At 39.1% G+C, this 14138-nt stretch overlaps 1 protein-coding gene across 1 annotated transcript in view; it reads right to left on the minus strand.

Annotated features, from left to right (window-relative positions):
• LOC111573140 (metalloreductase STEAP4-like) overlaps positions 1 to 12226 on the minus strand; it is a 16257-nt gene extending 4031 nt beyond the window's left edge. Inside the window, exons 1-8 of the mRNA XM_023277157.3 lie at positions 11931 to 12226; positions 11730 to 11837; positions 4869 to 4939; positions 4353 to 4437; positions 947 to 1225; positions 773 to 867; positions 499 to 652; positions 219 to 386 (exon numbers count right to left, since the gene is read on the minus strand). Of these exons, the coding sequence (XP_023132925.1) occupies positions 219 to 386; positions 499 to 652; positions 773 to 867; positions 947 to 1225; positions 4353 to 4437; positions 4869 to 4939; positions 11730 to 11837; positions 11931 to 12149 (1179 nt within the window). The 5' untranslated portion in view covers positions 12150 to 12226. The remainder of the gene's footprint in view (positions 1 to 218; positions 387 to 498; positions 653 to 772; positions 868 to 946; positions 1226 to 4352; positions 4438 to 4868; positions 4940 to 11729; positions 11838 to 11930) is intronic.
• Positions 12227 to 14138: the final 1912 nt, after the last annotated feature.

Here is a 14138-nt window from a genome sequence, read left to right on the forward strand (position 1 = left end):
ACTAGACGAGTGCCCATGACATATTGCTTTTACAACACTTACTTAATAACTGTGATAAAAAAAAAAAGAACCCGGAAAGCCCAGATATAGATTATCGCAAAGGCCCTAAAAGGTGTTTGTGCTGATGCTAAGGACATGACTGATAATGTGCGTAAAGGTGAACACGGGCAAACACAAATGCACATAAAGTACCGTACGTTTTCCTGCTGCGCTCTGACCTGAATGAAGCTGAACTCTCTCCAGCTGAGGGAGCCTCCCACAGAGGGCAGCGATGTCAGTCCTAGCAGGACATAGAGGAAGAAGCCCAGGATTCCCAGTGCGTAGAATGAATCTGTGCCCCACGCTTCGGTGTTATCAAAGTAAAACGGGGTAGTTTGATTCTTCAACTAAAAGAAAAAAGAGAGAACAAAGCGCAGTTGTAGGAAGCACCTTTTTCATGTAACGTTCCTGCTGGATTGTATAGAAACACTGCAAGGGGTTTGGAGCAGCTCGCTGTACCTCATCCACCACACGCGAGATGAGTTTGTGCCTGACAGCATAGCGAATAGGAATGATAAATGTGTAGATGGCATGGAGAAAAGCAAAGCCTAGCGCAACAAGACCCATCTGCTTCCTGCACAGCATCCAGCGGTCTAGCCAGTCAGGGAAGCGCCTGGAACATGCAAAAATGAGCTAGGCACTTTACACTACAAAAGTTATGCACATTTTATGGTAAATTGCACCAGGAGTGAAACTTTTTTTTTTTTTTTTTTGCCCTGTTTTGATGTCTGACCTGTACTTGGTCCCTCTGTAGAGCTGGAGGAAGGCGGCAATACAACCAGGCAGGTAGCAGAGAGACAGCATGATGAGAGACACGATTGGAAACACCTGAAATATGGAGAGTAAATATGAAAGTTTACAAGGCAAAGTCTGCAGGGGAATAATAACGGATGGGGAAAGTGTTTACCTTGTTGGCCAGGGACACCATGATTCTGTAGGAGATTTCATCACCGTTTTCAACGTATGCGTAGATGACATCTCTAATGAGCAGGTAGAAGAAGAAGAAGGCAGTGAGGCCGACCGCTATGCACAGCGGCAGCCTCCACTCTGGGAAGAGTCGCAGGGGGAAGTCCTCAATCTCTCTGGCTGCAGATAGAGACCCTCGATCCAGAACTGTAAGGCCCAGTTTGGTAGCCATTTCTGCGACTGCGTGCTTTGCTTCCTCATCGTTCCCGCACAGGTACACCTGGAGCGTGGAGGTCATTTTTAGAAAAATAAATGAAATGACCAAAACCAGAAGTGGGTTAGCCAGACTCTTATTACTTTTTGTTTTCCACCCACTTCCTCTGTTGCTGTTTTCCACATAAATCTGGAAGCAAATGTATAATTTTGTTTTTAAATAAAAGGCTAAGCAACATCCCGCAAAATCGAGGCGCTGTAGGTTTTGACAAAGATTTTTCAAACAGAGATAAATCGTGTATTTGCTGGAGACTTTTCAGCCACTGGTTTGCTTTTCCAGTGTGTATTTAGAGCGGTGTGACACTGATTCAATAACCTACAGTGTCTTTGTTCATGTTCGCAACCAAGGAACAGTTAGCAGTCATGTGGCCCACCAGTCAATAATATTTAAAAAAAAATGCATCTTTTCTTCAAAAGTGCAGAATAGCAAACAAACAAGCAAACGACAGCAGGATGCTGAATCAAAAACAGGCGGTTTCTTTGTTCATGTTTGCAAAGAAGGAACTTTTCCACCGGGCCCACGTTGTGTCTTAATGGTTTTTTTTGGACAAAACAGGAAGTTAAAATGTAGTTTTTGTTATCTATGAAGTTTCATCATGTCCATGTGCTGCTTGAAAAATCTTTAGGTGCAGGTAGATAATGTAGCAGTCAGTAAATCCAAAAATAAATGCAAACAGCAGCAGGGCACAGATTCAGAATCCTCATGTCTTTGTTCATGTTTGCACTGAAGGAACTTTTCTACCAACGTGACTTTTTTTTTTCTAGTTTTGTTACTTGTGAAGTTTCAGCATGTCTAAGTCCTGCTTAAAATATCTTCACGTGCAATTATGTAGCGTAGCAGTCAGAATATAAATGCATCCTCTTTTCAAATTGCAAGAATACCAAACAAACAGTAGCAGGGCACTGTCTCAAAAACCTACAGTTAATTTGTGTTTGCAATGAAAGGACATTTAGTGCATGTTGTGTTTTAACATTTGTTGGACAAAACGAGAAGCTAAAATGCAATTATTGTTGTCTGTGAAGTGTCATCATGCTTAAGTGCTGCTTAAAATATCTTTATGTGCAGGTATGCAGCGTGGCAGTCAGTAAATTAATGCATCCTGCTTTAAAGATCCAAATTGCAGCAGGGTATTGACTCAAACATCTACAGTGTCTTTGTTCATTTGTGCAATGAAGGAACATTTCAAACAGTCCAACAGCACTGCTCATGTGTGACAATTTTTTGACAAAAGTGGGAGCAAAAACACAATTTGTTATATTTGAAGTATGTGCAGGTATATAGTGTAGCAGTCCAAAAAATAAATGCATTCTTTCTTAAAAAATGCAAGGAACAAGGGCAGTGGCTCAAAACCCTGCAGTGTCTTTGTTTATGTTTGAAATGAAGCAGCATGTCTGTGCTTTTGATGATTTTTGGGACAAAAATGGAAGCAAGAATTCAGTTTTAGTGACCTATAAATGTTTGCATGTCCAAGCGCTGCTTAAAGTACCATTATGTGGTATGATATGTGGTCTATCAGTCAGCAAAAGCCATGAGAATGAATGCATCCTGGCTTCAAAAATGCAACTGGCAGGAGGGTAGTGACTCATAAACATACTGCGTCTTTGTTCGTGCAGCAATGAGGAGACATTTCTACCGGTACAACAGCATGACTCGTGTATCATCACTTATGTATGTGCCTTTAATGTTTCTTCAACAGAAGTCTTCAAAGTGGAGGCAAAAAGGCAGTCTTTGCTATCTATGAAGTTTCATCACGTCCAATTGCTGCTTAAAATATCCTTATGTGCACTAACGAAGTCTATCAGCAGTAGTTTCAAGAAATTAATGCATCCTCGTCTCAGAAATACCTCAGAATAACAATATAAATATTTTTCTCCTGCTGCATTCTAATTAGCGGTGTCTTTCTGTCGCTAATAAATGCTCTAAGATTGTTGCTAGATGACTCACCAGCCCTGTTTGGAATATCCAGTGCATGACTGCACAGTGTACACCTACAGTGTCTGTCTACAGAATTACCCTTGTTTTGTTTATCTCCCAGTGCTGTTTCAGTAATTTCCAGACGAAGCCCCTGCAAGTGCATGATTATGTTAAGACACATGCATACTTTTTATATATATGCCGCTCAATATGTAATCCCATTTCTAGATCTCACCGTGCTGAAGCTTATTATCACACTCGTGATAAGATGATTAAGTTGTTTGTAAAAGGGGCTGAGAAATAGCGGTGGATGGAGCCGGAGAGCGTTAGAGGGAGAGAGGCAGCGGTTTGACAGGCGAATAGTGGAGTCAGTAGGATTGAGCAGTTTTCCCCAGGTGTGTGTGTAAGTGGACCGGGCAGCCAGCCATGTCTCCCTACATTACTGCACCAGTAACAGCAGGGGACGGCTGACAGACTAAATCTCCATCTGAATGTAAATGTGACAGAGCCACGGCCCCGCTGTGGATCTAATCAAATTGCTGGCCGGGGAATAGCGCACACTTTTCAAGCATGTGCATGTGGGTAGGTATACTGTAAGTACACGTGCACTGATAGAAGACGCACACACTCCAAAATCAGCACATCTCGCTGCTACCTGTTTTCAAAGAAATGGAGCACTGCAGTGGAGTGTTTGTGTGTGCATGTATAGGAGGCTTGTTTGTGTTGAGGAGGATTTGAGGCAGATTCAGGTTTGGTCTCCAGAGGTTCCAGCGTGTTTGTGTTTCTCTTTGTAGCCGTGAAACGGAAGCTGCAATAAACACCGGTCTCTCAACTTTGCAACATCATAAAGTGTGTTTGCCCGTTTGTGTGTTCAGACGAGCGCCGTCCTCGTTCTCTGCTGCAGAAAGACGACAAAATCAATAATCGGCACCCACACGAATCAATTCATTTCCTTAAGTTTTGCAAGAATTTTAACAGCCCCCCCCAAAAGAGTTGCAGGAAAGATGAAAGCAGTTATTGTTGCCTGGTTTGAAGTCAAACATTTCTCATCATGAAAGGATCAACTTGGTAATCTCCCCTCCTGTTACCGCTCCATCTTTGTATCTGTACTCTAGTCAAACCAAAGTCTTCCTTAAGGCTCGGAAGCTTCCCGGCTCTGTTTCGCCTTGATCCCACTGACATCTTTCTAACACATTCCTCACTTCTGCTCTGCTCTCACCTGTTTTCCTGCCAGCAGTCCGTTCTGCAGGGCCCAGGCAGACAGCGTGTTCAGGCCTTTCACCACAGCAGCCTTCGGGACCAGCCTGGAGAGAACACACAGCGAGGACTTTTTACTCACCATTGTTTCTGTCTACAAACACGCAGACGAGGAAAAGAAGGGCCTGGAAATGATGAGAATCGATGTTTCCACTTCGACAGAGCAGACACACAGAAGGCCGACCTGCTGAGGGAAGCCGCAACCCTGCAATTTTTTTCCCATTTCTTTCAGATTCGGTGAGGAGTTGTGCTGCTGTCTCCTTCTCTCATGTGTTGTTTAGGAGCACTTTTACCCGAGAAACAGTGTTATTTTCACATATAAGACATCCTGAAACTGTGGCGCCTACTGTTGCCAAAGTGATTTCTGATTGTTTGAGGGGAGGTTAGGTTTCTTGCAGACAGAAAACCTCACTAGAAGGAGTGATTTACATGCACTCAATGGAATATCTTTCTTTTATTTTTTTAAGGAGTGTGTTACCTCTGCAAGTAGGCGGCGTTGGCTTCTGGGTACAAGTTTTTCTTCAGGTTGTTGCTGAGGTCCACCAGAACCTTGAAATCCGTCCGTCAGCATTGATGAAAAAGAGAGAAAAAAATTTGTTTCTTTTACAATAAATTTGTTGAGCAATTCAGAAGTTCTGGCAAAAGTCTGACAAGACAAGATAACTGAGGTGACTCCGCTCCTGTGTGAGAGTCCGTTAGAAGATGAAATGCTCAGTGGCAGCTTTACATTCTGCAGTATTACTGTAATATTTCTGTGTAGCGCTTCTCCTCCTCTATGCATTTATATGCCACTAAAGCATGTCATTTACTGAGCGTGTTCTCCCTCCTGTAGTTTGTGCTTTGTCCTCTCTGCAGGTATCTCCTGCTCTGAAGCTGCATGTTTTTGATGTGGCCTCGGCAAACCTCTAAAGTGTATTTTCTTTGCCGTCTCTGAGTCCTCATTTTTTCTTTTTCCACCCCAGCCAGTTTAGACAGAAAGCCGCCCACCTTGAGTCTGGTTCTGACGGACGCATCTTGCTGTTAAAAGGGAGTTTTGCCTCCTTGTTTGGGTCATTATTGAGGTTCTCGCTGTAGTTCTTGACTATGCAATGACAGACAACTTGAAAACCTCTGAAATTTACAACGGTTATCATCACAGTACAATGTTCTGCTGGGAAACTTTGAGTCCTGGCACTTACCATGTATCAAGTCAAAGCCAAATTAATGTATTGCACACATTTAATAACAAGAGTTCAACCAAAGTGCTAAACAATTAAACTAACAGGCCATAAAACACACAAAACCAAAGAAGAAAAAAAATACTAAGAGCATATAATAAAAGATGCTGTGGAGCTACTTGATTTAAATGCCAGTGATAAGATGTGGGTCTTGAGAGACTTTCTGAAGTCTGAGCAGTTCTTACATTAAAAAGTAACTGTTCCAGAGATTAGGAGAAGCCACTGCAAAGGAGCAATAGTTTCTATTTGTGTCCCGGGATCTTGTAGCATCTGGTTTGACAACATCAGTGCTCTAACCAGTGCAGGAGTTCTGCTAAATAAAGAAGTGCCAACCCATTTTAAACCTTCAAAACAAACAAATGTCCCTTAGGTGGCCACGTTTTGTGCAAGAGGATTTACAGACGACTGCTCTACATCCACATATAAAGACGTATGATAATCGAAGAAGTGGTGACAAAGACATGAATAACTCTTTCCAAGTCTTGAGAGTTATTGACCGTCACCTTGGCTAAAAGTCTTGAATGAAAAGACAGTTTTGACCACTGAGCTGATCGGTTAAATCCTGAAGGAGCTGTTGAACTCCAAGGTTTTACGCAAAGGATGGATTGTATGAAGCCAAAAGGACCATTGTTGAATGTTGAAAAATATTTTTTTTTTGCAGATCAAGCACACCTTCTTATGGCAACGGCACTATTCAGTGTCAGCAAATTTAACCAGCAGGACAATGTGTGATGTGATGCAAAAAAAATAACTCAGGAAAGGCTCGAGGAGCACGACCAAGAGCTCAAAGAATCCAAACTCAACCCAGATCTGACATAAAGGAGACTTCCACAATATTAGTCAGGTGGTCCATACGTTTAATGTTTTTTTTTAAAAATGTGGGTGAATGATTTAGGTAACATTTTAGCTGCAATTGAACAGAATTTTAATAAATACTGTTTTAGCGTTAATAACTACCTAGAATTTAAGCATTTTTCTGATTTATTTGTTAGTCTTTAGTTTAATTTTCCTGATCAAATATTTGCTATCAGCAGTATCTGTTTATTTCATTGTATTTGTAGTCAAAATCCAAGAGTTTTTATTTGCCACATGGTCTTACAGTATGTGTAGTGAAATACAATGTGGGTATTCCTCAGGGCTGTACAAGAAGAATAAGACATTCAAAAAAAGACAAATTCTTTTAAAAATGAGGAAAAAAAGTCACAACGTCAAATAATAAGGAGGTGCACAGGATTTTATTGTACTGCATTTTTTTGTGCTTTTAATTTCCTGACTATTTATTTACTTGTATGACTGCAGTGTTTTAACATTTGGGTCATTTCAGAATTGGAGGAGATTTTACGTCCCACCCATCAAATTTTAAATAATCCATGTACAAAATGCTAAAACATGTAGTTGTTGTGTAAATGCACTTGTCCTGAGACCAAATCTAAAAAAACAAACAAACTAGGAGATAAGAATGTTTCAAAATATTTTTAAAAATCTGAAATAAGTTTGGAGTTCCCCATAAAGTGTCATTTTTCTCTTGTCCCATCCCCCTGATGACCAAATTGATTCTCAAGTAAAACAGGTAAAATGAAACCTAATCCTCCTTTTTTTTGGTATTATTTCTTTTTTCATTGGTGTCTGTTGTAAATGTGGGAACATTTTTCTAATCAACATAATATTTTAAATAATAATTATCATGCATGGAACGTGTGTCCCACAACAACCCTGTTCGCATAATTTTTTTAGCTGGTAGAAGAAGAAGAAAACAGTGAATCACATGAAACACTGGAGTTGACATCATCTAACAGTTTTCCAAAAGAATGGGTAGAGCAAAGCTATGTCCTTTCTTCTATTTTTCTGATTTTCATAACATTGTCAGTTTTGATTGAATGTCTCACTCTACTTCATGCAACCCTGTTATGCATATCATCAGGAAAAGACAAATTTTTTTTACTGTTTTCCATCAGTCAGTTTGTCCTCTTGGTCAGCAGTATCAGCTAGCTAAATATCTAGCTTCTACTCCTGAGAAAAAACTAACATTAGCATGGATTTTCAACCCCATTCCTGTCATCAGAGTATGGTTAGCAAACAACAAACAACACATGGAATAAAAATGCTACCCTTGATGTGTAAACTGAGCCAATGAAGCCTTTGATAGTTTATTACCTATTATTGATGAATATGTAGCAGAAAAGTGTAAAAGAGAAGGTTGATTTTTTTTTTTTTAAATTTTGAAGCCCAAATGTCCTCCAATTCTGTAATGACCCATTTATATTTCACTGTAGAGCTATTTGTAGGTTCTGTACGCATAATGTGACCATTGTTATATGTTGCAGCACATTATTTATCTCTGAGGGTTAAATCTTAGGGTTAGACTTTAATCTTGCTTTTATGCTGGTGATTTGTTATCACAGCTGATTCTGTTAACAGATCGAATCAGGTGGGTTTGGATCTCCAGCATCATCATGATTTGATGATGGGATAAGTGCCTATTACAGCCTCATACCAACATCTCTGTGGTAGTGATAACAGCTGATAACGAAAGGTCATTGGGTTGATACAATCAAACTGGGTGCAGACAGTTACTAGTTAAACAGTAGCTTAACCTGTACAGCACATCAGCCATAAACTATCAAATGCAAGTCATGTTTTATGTATGACTTAACAAAAACTGTAGCATGGAATCAATCCAGAGCAGTTACTGAGGAAAATCACCAAGGCACGGATTCAGAATGACAATAAAATATGATGAAATTAGTGGAGAACAAACTGCTAACTGTGAATCTTCCTTATTTAACATCTTTAGGGAGTTACAAGATAAACATGAAGGGTGTCAAGGTCATTTAAACTTTGCACTTTATGAACTAACATGGTCACCTATTCCATTATGTGTTGCCAGATTTAAAAAATACATTTACCAATTTAGATAAACCTTTAAAGTTGCAAACATTATTTGGATGTCTAGGTGACGATAATAACGTTGCATCTACTTAATATTGTGTGCAATTTCAACTTAAATGTTTACATTATTTGAAGTAACCTAATGGAATTGGCTTCATAACAATTTTTTTCTTCACCTTGAAGTCAGAATTCAAGTCTTAACCTTCCTATATAACACTGGAACAACTTACTTTTTTTAAATTTGCCAACTCAAAAACATATTAATTGTAGTAATTAAGTACGAAACTTCATTTTTCAAATAAACAACATGAAAATATAACTTGGAACAACTTAAAAACAGGCTTTAAATTTATTACAAAATTAAAACTACCTTTGATCATAATTTTGTTGTTCCTGATAATTTTTGTGTAAAATAACAATCAGAAGTTAGCGATATCTGCAACACCACCTCAGCATGACAGTGCTGTTTTGAAGGTTCATGAAAAGGCTCGTGAACCACAAACTCACTGATAAACCAGATGATGTAATATGGCAACTTCTTTAGCGAGTTATGCACTTAGCAGTTGGCATTTTTACATTCATACCTTAAAATGAAAATCAAATTGCCAATTCCCACCACTTCAATATTCAATTTATTTCATTTATTTGGCGCAGATTCACAACATATGTCATTTCACAATGCTCGGCATAGTAAAGTACAGACCATATGAATTATAAATAAAGGACAGAAAACCCAACAGGGAATGGAAAAAACCCTGAGATAGGGAGGGTAAAAAAAAAGAAAATCTCCCACAGAGCCAGGCTCAGGTAAGGCGGCTATCTGCTAACAGTAGGGTGTGAGTGGGGATGAGTGGGATGCATGGTTGCAAGATTTTAAAAAATAAAAGTTGCCAATTTGGATAAGCTTTTTAAGTTGCAAGCTGTATTTTGATGAATTGTGTTGACATAATAATGTTTGTTATTGTGTTTGTGCATAACTTAAAGGGAAATTTCTGTCAATTATTGACTTAAAACCAAATTCAGGTTGTAGCGAATTAATAAAATTAGCTTGAGGGCTCGAGTTCAGGATTTCAAGTCCTTAAAATCTTGTGTTTTTGCCAATTATTTAGTAGTTTGTAATTTAAAATGCCATTGATTGCAGAGAACTAATTCCCTTAAATTGGTAAGTTTGTTGGTTGAACAGAATTTCACTGAAAGGTTGTTATAATTCAAAAAGACTGTTCATTTTGTTGCTGAGCCCAAATATTTGGTTTTTGATTTCACTGCTTTTTATGCCACAGCCTTTTTCCATGCATAATTTTACAGCGTCAAAACCTTAATTCCTATAGTATATGATATCGTATCATCGCAATCTCAACATTTAAGTTAGTGAGATTCATTTGTTTTTATATATAACATCATGAGCTCTTAATCTTAGGACTGATATTGCAAGATCTTAAGCTTGTTTTTTAAGTTAACAAACAATGTTAATTTAATTCAAATTAACATTGTCAATGTAATGTGCAATATTTCATTAATTATCTCATTATCATGTGTAATATTACTTCCTACCTCAGTATATTTGCCAGCATTCCTTTTTATTCTTCTATTCTAGCCTTGTTTTAACTTATGTATCGTCCTTTTATCTTATTGCTTTTCTACTTTTATGCACTGCATTTCTTTTGTTATGTCAATATTTTCTTTTCTGACACAAGAATTTCCTTTGGGATTAATACAGTTTCATCTAATCTTAACTTGTTGGGTAATTCACAATGCCAATCTCAATTCTGCTCTGGAAAGCACTTTGGCTCAAAGGCTTGTGTTCTCGGTTTGCTGTATAAATAATGTTAACTCGACTTGACCTGACCTCGAATGACACGTGAATCATCCTGAGCTATTACGGGGAAATTATCATGATTACTTCATGAAGAGTTTACATTTTTAACATTTCAATTTCCTACGTGCTTTACACGTGAGGGCAAGAAGATAGCCACATGTACACTGCTGGTAAATTATTCATCCCATTTAGCGTCTGATTAAGAATTCACTGGGAGCGATGTGTCGTTTGTTGCCTTGTAGATTCACATATGTAGTGGAATTAGAATTTATGTGGAAGCTGTTGTAGATGTTTAGTCAAGTCAACTCAACTTACTGTTATTTATAGTACACGTTTAAAATCAAAATGGCAGAAAAAAGGGAAAACGTATTAGGGTTGAAACCCTATAGTGTAATTTGTGACATGAATTTAAAGGAGTTATATACATAGTAATGATTTAAACCTGACAAAAATCATATAAAATATTACTTTAAATGACTATAACACAAAAAAAGGCTGAGATCCTACAGTTTTGAGGCAATTGAGAGTGATCCAACTCTTGAACTGATTTCTTTTTAAACTGGTTTGTGTTATTCTTTCTTGATTCAGCCCCTTAAAAACTACTTTAACAGACTTTAATTCAAAATAAGACCGAGATCCTACAGTTTAGAGGTGATCTTCCTTGATTTAACCCCTAAACTGCTAAACTGATTTGTTATATTTTATGAATTTACCAGAGAAATATCTATAGATATAGATATATATACACCGTAATGATGTAAAACCTACAAAGATTATCTAAATTATTACTTTTACTGACTATACGTCAAAATGAGGCTGAGACCTTACAGTATAATTCTAGTTATTCAGTATGTTCCTCATTTAATAGATTTTTCTTGATTCAGCATTTAACTATTAATTTAACTGACTATAATACAAAATAAGGCTGTGATCCTACAGTTTTGAGGTGATATTCCTTGATTCAGCTCCTAAAATGATTGTTTTATTTTATGAATTTACCAGCGAAATAAACAGTAATGTAACCAACAAAAAATTGTGTAAAATATTACTTTTACTGACTATAATGCAAAATATGGCTGAGACGCATCAATTTTGAGGTGATAATCCTCTATTTAGCTCTTAAACTGATTTGTTTTATGAATTTACCAGCAGACTATGTATAGTAATGATATAACCCCCCCCCAAAAAAAAAAATGATAGAAAATATTACTTTGACTATCAGTCAAAATAAGGCAGAGACCTTCCAGTATAATACACTTATTCAATATGTTCCTTTTTTAACAGATTTTTCTTGATTCAGCCCCTTAAATATTACTTTAACTGACTATAATACAAAATAAGGCTGCGATCCGACAGTATTGAGGTGATATTCCTTGATTCAGCTCTTAAACTGATTTGTTTTCAGGATGTTGTGTACCTTTCTTTCAAGATGAGGCGCCAGCGTCCCCAGGAATTCATAATGTTCCCTATGAACGCAGATGAATATCAGATTTGCAGATTGGGCCGCCTCTTGGTGGGTCATCACCTGGAAAGAAAAACACACGTTCAGGACACGAAGACATGTGTTTTAGCCCCCATGTACATTGTGACCAAGTCCAGGGTCCGTCATGTGTTGTACCTGAGCTCCCTGAGGCAAAGGGCCACAGCTGTTTGGTCTGCGGCTGCCGTACACAACCCTGTAGCCAGACTGGAGCAGACGTTGGCCCAGAGATCGGCCCAAGTCGCCCGTTCCAAAGATGCACAGCAGCTCTGGCTCGAGGGCAGCTGAAGAGTCCAGAGGATGCAGCGACATATCGCCCCGCTTCATCCCTGCTGACGTGCCCCTTTCCAATGTCATGTCTGGCCTTCTCTGTGGTTATACCGCCCTTATATCCAACCCGTCGATGATTTTAAGTCCTCTTTCTCCTCGTGTCTAAGTGCGCATGAGGTGAGGTTTATTTATTACACCTGTAATCAACACCTGAAACTACGTGTGCAGGATCGTGCACACTATGACTCATCACTCCGCCCAACAATTCCAGAGTTTTTATTATTACCATTGCTGCTTGTGCTTTCCAGTTATTGACTGATACAGCCAGACTTTGTACTGTGAATTAGCTGTTCTGGAGAACCATCTGCTCTCAGCAGCTGTAACGCTAACCTCAGATTCACATTTTTATCACTTCTTAGAAACACAGACTGCTTTATCTATCTAGTTCACCCAGAATTTGACTTTCACATTTGACAAGGGAGGGGTGGTGGGGGGGAAGAGAAAAAGAATCTTATACTGCTGCTTTCCAGGGCTGTCTTATTCTATTTCTTCTGTTTCCACACTAGACATGATGCCATGTGGGAGATCCTGGGCCCACAGATTCATTATCATTTCAAAACCCGCTGTTCCAACCAAACGACTGGGAAGAGAATTTGTGCAAATTTAGTGTTCATGTCCCCGTGGCTAAAACATCTGCGGAGTTGTGACACGAACAGACTCAACAGAGCAGAAATGAAGCTTGGCACATATGTAAGTGTTTTGTGTGTGGCTGCTTTTGCTTTTGTATGAATGCACAGCTTTTGGTTGCAAAGCGTTTGACTGTGTGGGTCTGTGCTCGTGTGTGTGTTTGTGCAGTGAAATGGGTCAGTGCTGAATAGAGTCTCAGCTGTGATCTGCAGCACCTGGGGAGTTGGCTCCGTCGACAGGGTGACTACCTGGCAGTAGAAATGACACACAGCATCACATCAACTTTACTGACTGCAGCTCGCAAAAAAATACACTCCTCTCCATAAAAAAGCGGCCTCATTGAAATCACAATATACATATACATAGCCGGCAATATTTATGGCAGACAAGCAGCACGTTACACCAGGAGCTTTTACAGTCAAGTCCATAACTAAAGCATTAATGTTTACCTGGGGGGATATCGCAGCATAATGAGAAATCATTTTATGCCTAACCTTTAAGGCATCCATTCACTTCTAGCGCTGTTAGAATAGACCTGATAGCAGATCCACTCCGATGACTCATTTACTCGCTCTGCCTCCGGGACAACTCGCTTTTTCTTGTCCTCTTCCTTCTCTCTCAGCACTGTTGCAGCCACACCATCCTCCAGACTCACTTCCTGTAGTGCCTCTTCCACCTCTTATCCAGTCGCTCTCGAAGTTAATAACTATTGAACCCACCGAGTAGATTCGGCTGTAATGATGCTGTCCAAGGTCACGTCCTTTGTCTGCCCGTTAAACACAGAGCGGAAGGTCAACTTAAAGGATCCCTCTTTGCCCCCGAGGTTATCAATCCCTGTTTCTCGCACACAGAAACTCACACACATGGGGTTTAAGGACTCTCAGTCGTTCCCTGGTGACTGATTATTGAGTTATGGTTGACTTGATTACTTGAATTTACAGATTCCAGAAGGATATGACATCCTCATGAGTCAACCGCAGGAAGCAGTGAATAGCCTATGCCTTGAATGGGTAATGTCAGAAGAGAAACATAAGGGGGGAATTCAAATATCCAGAAAAAATACTGATTTTCTTTCAAATTATAAGGCTCATCTCATTTCATTAATTTCAGCCTCCTCAACTCCGGATCCTTGGTGCATCATAACAAAGGATGTCTCATTTCCTAAAATGCATCTCGAGGAGGCTTGCTGGAGGAACTATGAGCGAGGATGCACAAGTGTACCCAGATGCGTTCTTTGATATTCATTAATTTGCCAGTGTTTATTTGTATAGTGCTACTGTGTGCCACGACTATGTTGGACTTCACACTACATGTGTGTCAGAAAATAAAAATGACAATGTCCTCACATTCTACCGTGTTTAGACTAAAATATTTACAATATATCACAAA

The sequence above is a fragment of the Amphiprion ocellaris genome, chromosome 9 (assembly GCF_022539595.1).
Source record: "Amphiprion ocellaris isolate individual 3 ecotype Okinawa chromosome 9, ASM2253959v1, whole genome shotgun sequence".
NCBI lineage: Eukaryota > Metazoa > Chordata > Actinopteri > Pomacentridae > Amphiprion > Amphiprion ocellaris.